This window comes from Pipra filicauda, unplaced genomic scaffold (assembly GCF_003945595.2).
Source record: "Pipra filicauda isolate LSUMZ 115617 unplaced genomic scaffold, ASM394559v2 scaffold115_size4368891_pilon, whole genome shotgun sequence".
Classification (NCBI taxonomy): domain Eukaryota; kingdom Metazoa; phylum Chordata; class Aves; order Passeriformes; family Pipridae; genus Pipra; species Pipra filicauda.
In genome coordinates this window covers 1,473,722-1,485,837 of record NW_024103607.1, presented here as the reverse complement: position 1 = coordinate 1,485,837, position 12,116 = coordinate 1,473,722, and the positions used below count along the sequence as shown (strand labels likewise).

Here is a 12,116-nt window from a genome sequence, read left to right as displayed (position 1 = left end):
AGGAATTTAAAAATTTTAATAAATTATTTAAATTATTATTATTTTAAGTTATTTTTTATTTCTACTGCAATGGTAGGATCATGTGCAAAAGGTTTTCCAGAAGCAAGAAAGTATGGAAGAAATGTTTCAAAAGAGACAAATAAGTCTTAAGAAACTGGCAGCTAAGCAGACACGTCCTGTTCAGCCTGTTGCACCAAGACCAGAAGCATTTGTAAAATCTCCTTGTACCTCTCCAGGTAAGGAACTGTATTAGCCTTTAATTTTTTTGTGCTATTCTGAGAAACTTAAAGAAACTTTCAGCCATAATTTGTGGTTGCACAAACATCTGTGTCAGATCTGATCAAGTGTTAATTGCTGTTTGATTCTGGTTTACCTGCTTAGGTCTTCAAAGAGAATATGTACCCAACTCAGAAAGCAGTGCACTTCGGAGGGTAAACTACAGAAGAGGAAAGGTAATTTTTTTTTCCCTTGTTTTTTTCATGTATGTACTGCTTGAGAAAGTCATAATACAATGGAATATTCAGGAACTCTCAAGAAGGATGAGGCAATTCCACTGGAAAAGGGATGGTGTTGTCCCTATAGAAGTAACTCTGGTGAAACAGTCACGTGGTTTAAATAGAGGCTGCTTTGTTGATGGGCTGAGTATGAGGGAAGGTAAAGTGAATAGTTGCCAGTATTAGGAAAAATGTAAGGGCAGCAAAATATAAAATCTATGAACAGGAAACATTTATTATTTGCCAGTAGTAATTAGCTACTCTTAAAACTGGAGAGAGTGAAGAGGTAGTTCTCATTGGCTCCAAGACAACTTCACCTGAACTAATGGGTTGCCATTCCCAAGTGGGGATGGTCTTCCTGCCCCATCTCCAGCAAGGAAAGTAACCTGATGGCAGAAACAGAAACAAATAGTTTCTCACTGGGTTAGAGAGTTGAATCAACTCAGCAAAAGGCAATGCAAGGAGAAAAGCAGGACCACATGACCAGGATGGACAACATTTGGAGAACAGGGTTAGTTCAAGATGGGGTTGAAAGCAGAACCTCTTTCTTTTTTTCAGCAAGCCACAGTTAAGTTTAGCCATTACAGTAGGAGTTTTAAGAGTGAACCTCTGTGTCAAGAACTAGAAAGTTAGCACAGTACCTTATTTTTAGCTTGGAAAACAGACTAAGGCCAGTGTTGCCTACAAGATTATGCTGATGCTTTGATCTTGTCTTCCTGGAAAAGGGACTTTGAACCACCATCTTTTTGAAACTGGCCTCTCGTGGAGAACTTCTTGTGTCCAAATGTTGTGTGTTTCAAGATCTTCAGGATGACTTGGATTTTTTTTGCAGCGTTCTTGCAAATTACCCTAATTTTTAATGGAGTACAGCCTTTCCAGTGAAAAGGCATACTAGTAGAGCTGAGCACAAAGCTCTGTATTTTAAAGCCTTTTCCCCCCATATGTGATGCCATGATTATTTTTTTTCATTGTTTGTTTCTTTCTTTAGAGTGAAATGACTGACCTGCATCAAAGCAGAGGAGGATCTACAATGGATGATGAAGAAAACCTAGCTGTGTTACGACAGTAAGTATATTTTGATAAGTAAAAAAACGTGCTTTTTTTCTGATTTGCTTTCAGCAAAGCCTGAGTTTGGCTAAGGATTTGATAAGACATTTCTCTGGAAGTGTCTTTGATAAGATGCTTCTCTGAAATAAACCTCAGTGCTTTTTGAAATGCATTGGCTCTGCTCTGTACACAAAGGAAGATATTTCAAGCTATCTGCAGCATTATTTATAGTTTGTGTAGTACTAGACTCTACCTTTGCTGCAGAGAGGTGATGCTATGGCAGGATAACGACATATTTTCACTTCAGAGATGACATAGTGTTGAGTAATAAGCCTCCTGTAAATCTATTGGAGGTTTTGGTCTCCGTGCCTCAAGACTGTCTTTTTGTTGGACTCTTTTTAGTCCCTGTTTTGATAAATGTTACTAAAAATCATTTATATAAAAACTGAACAGCATCGCTTTTATTAAAGAAATAACTTGGTAACTGCAATGCATATAGCAGATCTTGCATTTTCACCTGTAAACTGGCTACTTATGTGATCTTCTCAGTGTTACAACCTTGTGTTACAACATACAGAATCATAAAGGAAGGGGGCTGGGGGAATGTATGTTGCTTGACTGTTAGGGAAATTAAAGCAGTGTTGACATATTTGAAGTGTGCCCTAAATGCCTCTAATTTAAAATCACCAGTGTAGTTTTTAAGTCCGTGTTTGATAACCCTATGCAGTTCTAACTCCAGCTTCCGTGATACTTATGAACACAGCGTAACCAGAGTTTGTATGTACAGTGATAAAAGGCTTCACAGCTTCAATTTAGTTACTACACTTTAACTATTAGATTTGACTTTTTGTCTGTTTAAACACATTTTCAAAAAATTTAAAATGTTTTAAAAATACATATCTCTCAATAAGGATATATCAACTGCTGACAGAAATATCCATGAAACATCACATTTTCATGGAAATCACCTGGAAATTGTTCTTTTATTGTCTAAAGTAAAGTAGAAACACAGACAAAGTTAATGTTACCTCATTACTTTGCATGAGTGAATAGGCCCACCTTAATTGTCATTCTTTGTCCATAGGCATGTAATTAATGAACTTATCGAGACTGAACGAGCATATGTGGAAGAACTTCTCTGTGTTCTTGAGGTAAAGATTAAATTTCACTGTGGCTGCTAGTGAATCTACTTGTCTTTTCCATTTCATGAATGCTCTTATGTTTTCCTTACCACTGTAAAGCCTCTGTTTGTCCTGTCAAGCAGTATGATCATTGTATCTCCTTTCTTATCATATTTTCACAGAGGCAGCAATGCGCAATTTTCTTCTAGAAATATTCATACAACGAGATTTTTTTCTATCAGAAAACACAAATTGAGCAGAAAATAAGATATGACTTAGTATTTAGGTGGGACATAGTGAGAACTGTAATGGTCATTGATTCCTGCAAAAATTCTTTCCAGAATCTTGGGTCAGCTCCAGGACACAAGAATGTGAATCTACATCGAGAGAATCTTGTGTCAGAGGAGAAAATTTGTTTCTTGCATCCCTCTTTGCATGTCTTTGTCGTCTTCCACGTCTTTGGTACAACTGTGGGAACAGAATGCCTTTTAGTTTTAGTAATATCCTCGTTTGAAATCATCAAGGAAGCAAAGGTGCTCCTTTTGCTCCACACTTAAGGAGACACAGTTGCAGTACTGCAGAGTTGTTTGCACAATTGCACTGCACTATTCTGTTGTTCCTCAATTTTAAGTCTTCAGATATGGATGTGTAGTAGTTTCTTGTAATCCAATTTGACTGTAGGGGATGATGAACTTGTAGATAACTAGGGTTGAACTATTTTAATCAGGATGAATTGGAATTGAGCCAAGTGAGTACTCTTAGTGTCCATACCAATGTTAAGCTCCTAGATAGGAGCTGTCTTAAGTTATTGGTCAGGATTGATAATTTCTGAGTACATACCTTCAAGTAAGGGTACTGTATGAGAGTTTTGGACTCTTGTCCTGGTTTTGCTAGTTTGTGCCTGGCTTCCTATAGCTTTATGTCCTGTGCCCAGTCCAAGTGCTAGAAGTGTTGATTACACTAGGATGGTTTGACACGTGGTAATAAGGCAAGATGGGTCTGGAGTAGACCTGAATAATAGTTTTATTCTCTGCTTTTGTATGCAATGCCATCTGTACAGTTCTAGTCCATAAAATCAAGAACTTGAATAATTGGAGGACTTTTGGTCCTTACTGCTGCTCCTGGAGGGTTTTTGCAGAATCTTTCTATGCCCATAGTATTACTCTTGTTTTCCATAGAGTATAGTGCAACCCTTGTCTTGCTAGGCCAAGCTGTCTTGGTTTTCTGCCAGAGTGATAGACTCTTCAGTTCTCTGACCATGCCAGGCACACTTCTCTGTGACTCCTTGCTGTTTGGGATTCCTCTCTCTTGAACTTGGGTTATTGGGGCTGCCAGCAGTAATTCTGGATCGATACATGCTGAGGTATGGTTCAATGGCAGTCTTCCAGCTTTCGAGTAATTCTTGTTATTAATCCATAGTTCTGGCTGTTCACCCAGTTTCTTTGTTTCTCCTATTCTAATAGTCTTTCCATTTTTCATGTAAAATAACCTGATACTCCTTTGTAGGGACAGTGTCTCTTCTTATTATGTCATGTTTATTTGCCATACATCTTCTGTCTGCCAAGGATTCTGATAGAAAAAAAAGCAAGGTAGTTCCCAAGATTGATTATTGGGAAACTGCTATCATTACTTTTATGCAAGTTTGGTCATTTTTCTTTTATTAATAACCACAATCATCCCACTTTAGTCTGTGAAATTCAGTAATTTTTACTGGTAAAAAATACTGGACTAGTCTGGTTTTAGATATTGAATTCTGCACCTTTTTTCGTTTACTTTGATGCTTTTAGAACAGCTTTCAAATACATTTCCTTACCTGTGTCTTGTCATATCTTTGGATGAGCATTAAGGATTTTAGAGTCTTTTAATAAGAAAGACTAAGCAAAACCTTTTATATTCTTTAAGTAAGATTAAATAATCTCTGTGGCTGCATAAAGTAGCTTGCTCTCTCCTTAAAACACAACTACTGCATAAGTAGTAAAACATGAAGGTTTCATATTTTAAAAATATGTACTACATCAGCCTCAGGTGGAAAAAAACTGACAAAAGTTTTTTGTCAATGTGTGGATTTCATGCTTTTGTTCTTTCAAAATTCCAAAGTAATCAGCTCTGTCAGGCTTCTTTTCAACTCAATTAAATTAGGTATCCCGTCTTTATGCCAACATTGACTATGCTGCTATGTTCAGCATCATCTTTACTTCAAGTGGAAAAGAATCATTCTCCTTATGTATCTCTTCATATGAACTGCATGGTCACTGCAGTTGTTCCTTCCCTGTTACAAATGTTTAGCTTCTTCATTTTATATGGATTATTTTTATAATTTTTAAGGCTGTACCATTTTTATTAATTTATTTATTCTACCCTCTCTCTTTCAGACTCTGCATTTTTCTGTTTGGGGTAGAGATATGGGGGGGACTGATAGTTAACTATCTATTAGCGCCAGCATCTTCGCCTAGACCACTGGTTTTTTTCCTTTTTTTTTAATGTGGTGATTGAGGAAAAAATATCAAGATTTTTAAAGGGATGATTCTGTTTTTTTTAAAAAAAATTAGTCGCTGTCCTATCCAAATGCTTGAATTCTTCAGGTTATCTGACTTTACTAGCTAGTTCTACTTTTTGTACTTTGGACCACACTTTGAAATTGAAACTCCTAATTGTAGGTGCACTTTTGCTTATCCTTTCTTTTAATTTGTCAGTTTGTTATAATTTTATGTAGTTTATTATAATCAGTGTGACTAATGTAATGATCACCGTGTGTTTAAAAAAATTTAAAAAAAACGAACAAAAACCAAACCACAAGAGTACATTTCTAAATGTACTTACATTAAGAAATCTGCTTTTAATGCAAGTACTGGAGCATTCTTGCACTTTTCTGGTTGATTGGTTGGGGATGTTTTGGTGGGGGTTTGGGGTGGGTGGGAGTGTTTAGGGTTTTTTTGGTGTTTTGAGAGAACACCGATTAGTGACCTCGGGACCAGAGGAGAACACAGTCTTGGGCTAAAGCCACCTTTGTACTCTTGTCCTTATCTGTGCCAGATAAACAGATGTGTGCTTATATGACAAATGGAAGATGTTAGAATCTAAAGTTATGACTTGTGGTACCAAAGCTAATGGAAGTGCTTTGAAGGTAGAATTTGTAGCTCAATGATTTCTGTTACCTGCAGAGATAACCACAGTCAGCTTGTTCCTTCATACAAACGGCTGAGACAGGCATGAAGGTTTGTGTGTGTACTGGAATTGTGGCTTTAAACTCAGATGTGTAAAGCCTTAACAGGAAGAGTATGAACTATAGTTTGTAAGCAGTATGGGAATACAGAACCTTTCCTTGGTGAAAATGATTGCGAAAGTTTTCATCCTTGCTTAACTAGAATCGCAGGAATTATTAAAGTGTCTTTCTAAAAACTGTGTGTGTATCTGACTGGGCTGATGGAAAAACAGATTTTGTATGTTTCTTTCATGATTAATACTGAGCTCTTTCCTCGCTATCAGGCTGAAGGCAGACTGCCATGTCAGAGAGGGGAGTACTGCAAGTAAAGGGAGAAAATCATCGTACCTCTCTCCTGTGTTGCAGGGTTATGCTGCAGAGATGGACAACCCCTTAATGGCTCATCTCATTTCACCAGAACTCCAAAATAAGAAGGATATCTTGTTTGGGAATATGGAAGAAATTTATCACTTTCACAACAGGTGGGAATTTGCATTCAGATCTAAAAATAGCTTTTGCATGGGATTCTTTACTTTTTAATTTTTTTACATTGCTAAAAGAGCCTTACTGAGTTCTACTTGTCTGTCTGCTCATCAACATTTGTATTACACAGAAGAGGTAAAGCAAAATATCTATAAAAGATGAGTGAAGCTGTGTGAAACTGCATATTTGCAGTACAGAGGTAAAATTTTGCATTGTGGTCCTCTTCCTGAAGTAAGTTATTTGGATCTACAAGCTAATTAAAGTAAGGTTTCTTTAGGTTTCTTTTAGTTTTTTGTGGTATTTGCTGTGAAAAGTAAATTACTATTCTAGACCACAGATTCTCAACTCTTAAGGGGTTGTCCCAACTCTTACATCTGGTTGAGGCTGATTAATTTTATATATCTATAGATGTATAAAATTAATATATATTTTTATACATTAAAAATATATATGGGTGACCTCTGAAGTTTGAGTCCTTGCTGCTAGAGAGGTATTTCTTCACAGGATAATATTTAAATTGATAGTAAAGATAAATTGATTTTCAAGAGAAGTCAAGCATATTAAATAGTTGTTTCTTTTTCAGGCAAAACTAGAATGGAAGGTTTAGCCACTGATTTTTTGGGGGGGTGAAGATGGGTTTTTTTTCTAGATTTGGGAACATGGGGTTTGGTTGGTTTGTGGTATTTGGAAGGAAAACCCAAACACTTTGAACTGTATAAATCCTACTGCTGAATACATAAGGCAGGGAAACAAAATCCTCCTTCCCTCCCCAGTCTGATATTTTATTTCAGTTGTAGCAATAGTAAACTAAAAGAAATTGGTCAGAATGTTTGGTTTAATTTGCTTTGCCTTTTAAAATACATAATCTAGAAGAATTTTGTTCAGTTTTGTAGTACAGAATTACAACTGTTTCCAAAAGTTTAGAAAACAGACTGCAAGATTGTGAACATTTATGATAACTTTTTTTAACGTGTGCTCTAAGAAAATCTTCTTCCTCATAGAATATTCTTGAGAGAATTAGAAAACTATGTAGAATACCCAGAACTAGTAGGACGGTGCTTTCTGGATCAGGTACGTGTGTCATCTTTTGCTGGCACTTCGTTCATAAGCCTCTCTAGGACTGTAACGTATGAGTGTGATTTTCATGTAGTAATTACCACCACATCCCTTTTGTTTGTCCTCAGCATGTAATAGGTTGAGAATGTAGATGTTAACTGAGAGGTGGGGATACTTCCCCCTGTGCAGGGTAATTAATTTTGTTAGAAAAAGCTACTGTCTCCTTAAAAGAAAACTGCTTTTTTAAGGTGGCAGTTAGGAAAGCATGAAGAGGAGTCATGCACTGCATTGTTTCACATCACTGTAAATGGTTTGTTTACTTGGTTAGATTTCTTTATTGGATTGTTATTATTGTTCTTTCCTGTTTTCTTTAAAGAGTACATCTCAACAGAGTATGTCCAAAATATAGAAAAATATAAAAATGTAGAAATTTATGACAAAATTAAACTTTTTTAATCTGGGATTTATTAAAACATGAGTCTCACCTAAAGTATACTACAGGCTAAATATAAATGTGTTTATGGAAATCAATCTCCTGTTTTTGCTATCTATTGATGCTCTAAAGCCCCTGAGTGGAGCCATCCCTCCCCCTTCTATTTAGTGGCATCCATGGAGATGCAGTTTCCTAAAACAGAGGGACAGAGGTACTTCTGTATCTGCTGATTTCCTACCTGGTCTTTCATTTACAGCTAAGGTTACTATGGCATTTTCAACAGTATTTATTTCCTCTTCCATTCAACAAGTGCTGAAGTCATGCTATTTAGGTGCCAAAATGATAAGGGGAAACAAACTGCTTGATCTACCTTAGCATGACTCCCAGTGAAAAACATATTCCTAAAATGAAAATGAAGAAAAAGGACAAAGTCTTTTTAAAAAGTTGCACAGAGGGACTCATGGTTGGGCATTCATAAAAATATTTTTCATATTGTAATAGAAATATATTTGTAAAAACAATATTTATATTTACTTCTTTGTAAGATGCTTAACATTCAACTGAAGCAAAAAAATAATGGGAACATTTTATTCTGTTGTTCCAAGTACCAAAATAGGAGCCATTACAAAATTGGTGATTTTGCAATTCCTTGAGGCATCTCAAGCAAAAAACAATGATTCAACTTTTGTTGGTGGTGGTTTTTTTCATAACATTAGTGATTATGAAAAAAAAATCTTATGAACTATGTCTGTTAAAGTCACAAGAATGTATTAACTTTTTTCTTGTGTCCCCATTTCCAGATGGAAGACTTCCAGATTTATGAAAAATATTGTCAAAATAAACCTCGATCGGAAAGTTTGTGGAGGCAGTTTTCAGATTCTGTATTCTTTCAGGTATGCTTACTTGAATCCCTAAAATAACAGTGGGTTTGGTTTTGTTGGGGTCTGGGTTTTTTTGGGTTTTTGTTTGGTTTATTTTTACTTAATCATCTCAAGAACAAATAATACAATTATTGATTAGTGTCCTGATGAAATTCAACACTGATTACAGGAATGTCAAAGGAAACTTGATCACAAACTCAGTTTGGACTCATACTTACTGAAACCCGTTCAAAGAATAACCAAATATCAACTCTTGCTAAAGGTATGTGTTACTGAACTATAATGCTAAGTGTGTTTTGTGCATTTGTATTTTTAAATGCTGCTTCTCTCAGCCTGCTGGAGAGAAACCTAAAAGTTAGTGAGTGGATATATAAATGGAAACAGATAAATCCCAGTCCATCAGCTTTCAACACGGTTATTTTTTCTTTTAGTCAAAAAACTGCTAGTAAGCAGATGTTACACAGAGACACCTTGTGTAACTACTTTTGCCCATAGATTTCTGCTGAAGAGAAGAATGAAAAGTTGATGAGGGGAATCAGAAGGACCAAGAAACCTTCGCAACAAAGAAAAGAAAAGAATATCTGAAGTACTTGTTACTATTTAGTCATAATCACCCCAGTATTTGGGAGGAACTTGCTTTGCTGGGTTCTAGGAAACACACTTGACAGACAGCACTTATGAAAGATGCTGTTGTCATTCACATTAACATGCTATACTGAGCAAAATGAGAGCGATATAATATAATAAATTTATTCAAATTAATGTATAATGTTTTGCCATGTTTGAAGTAAGAACTATTTCTCACACAGACACATATTTCAATGGTTGTATTTAACAGTAGCTTAAAACATTTGCCTCAGGCCACATTTATTCTTGAGTTAAAACTGAGCTGTTAGCAGCTTTTAAAGAATTAATTACATTTAAGCTTGTGTAAAGAGAGGAGTTTCCAAATAGAGTTAAAATTTGCACATTTCTAGTTGTTGCTGTTTCCAAAGCTAAGTGTGTTGGCATTCCCTTCCACTCAGGAAATGCTGAAGTATAGTAAGAACTGTGAAGGTGCTGAAGATCTTCAGGAAGCACTAACTTCTATACTGGGCATTCTTAAAGCAGTTAATGATTCTATGCACCAGATAGCCATTACAGGTTACGATGTGAGTAGCAGTATTTTTACTTACTTTTTAATTTTTTTTCATTTCTTTCTTAGATGTATGTAAAGCATACCCTATACTGTGTACTAATAAATAATGAGAAGAATATTTTACAAAAGGTGCCTGTAAACTGAATTGTGTAATGAAAATAATGGAAAATGGATCTCTCTATACTCTTCTGAAGTTTTCTTGCTATGAACAATATTTTGCTGTATTCACCCAAGTTTTTTTCTTTGATTTGCTTGACACTGAGTTAGAAACTGAAAACTGTCTTGAAGAGTCTGGTTTAGGCTACTGCCAAATGGGAGTCACTACTAAGTTTTAATATCTATGTGTAAAAATACACCCAAAACTTCCAATTACAAAAGATAACAAAAGGCAAAAGACTACATAAGCATCTTTGGAGCAGAGTTTGGGCAAAAAAACCAAACAACCAAATATGTGTGTTGTGCTTTTCCCCTCTCTATGTGTAGTTCTCTGTATTTCTGCTACCAGTACTCTTGACTGTAAAATTCTGCCTGAACAGCATTGACCAGTGAAAATTACTTGTAAAAATCCAACTCGAACTTTATTACATTTCCAAATCCAACATAAACACTGATGTGAGAGATTACTTGGAATGCCAGACTTGTAAAGACCTGTTCAGAATGTGTGTTTTGGTTCGATGTTCTCTCTTTGTAGTTATAAATATCACTTCTTTTGTTCCAGGGAAATCTGAATGAGCTGGGCAAGCTTTTAATGCAGGGATCCTTCAATGTCTGGACTGATCATAAAAAGGGTCATGCGAAGGTGAAAGATTTGGCACGTTTCAAGCCAATGCAGCGACACCTCTTCCTCCACGAGAAAGCAGTGCTGTTCTGTAAAAAGCGAGAAGAAAATGGAGAGGGATATGAGAAAGCACCTTCTTACAGCTACAAACACTCCTTAAATGTAAGACGCCACACAGTCCAGCAAGGTCAAGGTACTGGGGGCTTAGCCTGCAGTAGGACAACATGCTAGCTTTTTCTCTGCAAAGCTGTGTTGCAGCACTGCACTGAGAACTTCACTCTTTCAGGCAAACCTGACTGGTACTGCAGGTCTGTGTTATTTTGTGTTGCTGTTTCTTAAATGGCATTTTTTGAGAAAATCCAAATGGTAATAGGGCAGCTGAACAGCAGTTGCATTAATCACACAGAAAATGTAGAGCAGGGTAATATAAAATAGATGTAAGAGTCCATGGTCTGGGTTTTAAGAGATATCTTACGAGTCAGTCTCAAAGTAATGTACCTAAACCTTTCTTTCCTCCAAGGTAGCCAGCACTAAAGCACTAAATCTCTTGTGTACAACATGCAGATGATATGTTATTCATTTCTTTGAGCAAGAAGCCAAATGTGGGTTTCCTTTTCAGAAATAGGGTACCATAGAATGCTAGTATCCACCTGCTTCTGTTCTTACTGTAATTACAATGTGGTAAGTGAGCTTCTGTTCTCTTTGCTTCCAGATGGCTGCAGTTGGAATAACAGAAAATGTCAAAGGTGATGCAAAAAAATTTGAAATCTGGTATAATGCAAGGGAAGAAGTTTACATTATACAGGTAAATAATATGCCACTCTGGGGGGGGGAAAAAAAGGAGAGAGAGAGAAAAAAGGGAAGCAGAAGTCTAACCCTAATCCTCTGTTATATCACTAATAGAGTGTGATGAGGAAATGTAGGAAAAAAAAAAAAACAAACCACCACCAGATTAATTCATAAGGAAGTTTCTTAATATATTTTAATTGAAGAGTCTCCTGGGGGAAAAACGAATCACATTCTACAATATCCACAGAGGATATTGTATACACCATTACTATAGCTACCACTGACTCGGGCCAATTGTTGCCCAACTCTGCCAACTGCCAAGCCAAGTGGATGGCTTGGGGGAGATGGGGTTTGACTGTCACACATGCATAGCCTCTGCCTCAGCATGTTCCAGTTGCTACAACTAGTTTCTATTCACAGAAGGACTGGAGATGGAGTTTTGTCTGCCCCTATGGAAAAATTCCTCTGAGGCTGTGCTTTGGCATCCAGCTATTTGTGTAATAAATATTCTGTGCTTGATGGCTGATTGTATTTATTTTTGGGTAGGCACCAACCCCTGAAGTTAAAACTACTTGGGTAAATGAAATAAGAAAAGTGCTGACGAGTCAACTGCAGGCATGCAGAGGTAAAATATTTTGGAGATACATATATATTTAATCTATTTTCTCTTTGAACTTCAAATCCTGCCCAGTAT

At 36.4% G+C, this 12,116-nt stretch overlaps 1 protein-coding gene across 8 annotated transcripts in view; it reads left to right on the top strand.

Annotated features, from left to right (window-relative positions):
* The window catches only part of MCF2L (MCF.2 cell line derived transforming sequence like), a 151,089-nt gene that overhangs the window by 128,594 nt on the left and 10,379 nt on the right, over window positions 1-12,116 (top strand). For all 8 annotated transcript variants that reach the window (XM_027743473.2, XM_027743470.2, XM_027743467.2 and 5 more), the window contains exons 13-24: window positions 77-236; window positions 382-452; window positions 1,483-1,559; window positions 2,626-2,692; window positions 6,231-6,346; window positions 7,349-7,418; window positions 8,637-8,729; window positions 8,887-8,979; window positions 9,743-9,868; window positions 10,574-10,795; window positions 11,346-11,438; window positions 11,969-12,047. In XM_027743473.2, coding sequence (XP_027599274.2) covers window positions 77-236; window positions 382-452; window positions 1,483-1,559; window positions 2,626-2,692; window positions 6,231-6,346; window positions 7,349-7,418; window positions 8,637-8,729; window positions 8,887-8,979; window positions 9,743-9,868; window positions 10,574-10,795; window positions 11,346-11,438; window positions 11,969-12,047 — 1,267 coding nt within the window. The remainder of the gene's footprint in view (window positions 1-76; window positions 237-381; window positions 453-1,482; window positions 1,560-2,625; window positions 2,693-6,230; window positions 6,347-7,348; window positions 7,419-8,636; window positions 8,730-8,886; window positions 8,980-9,742; window positions 9,869-10,573; window positions 10,796-11,345; window positions 11,439-11,968; window positions 12,048-12,116) is intronic.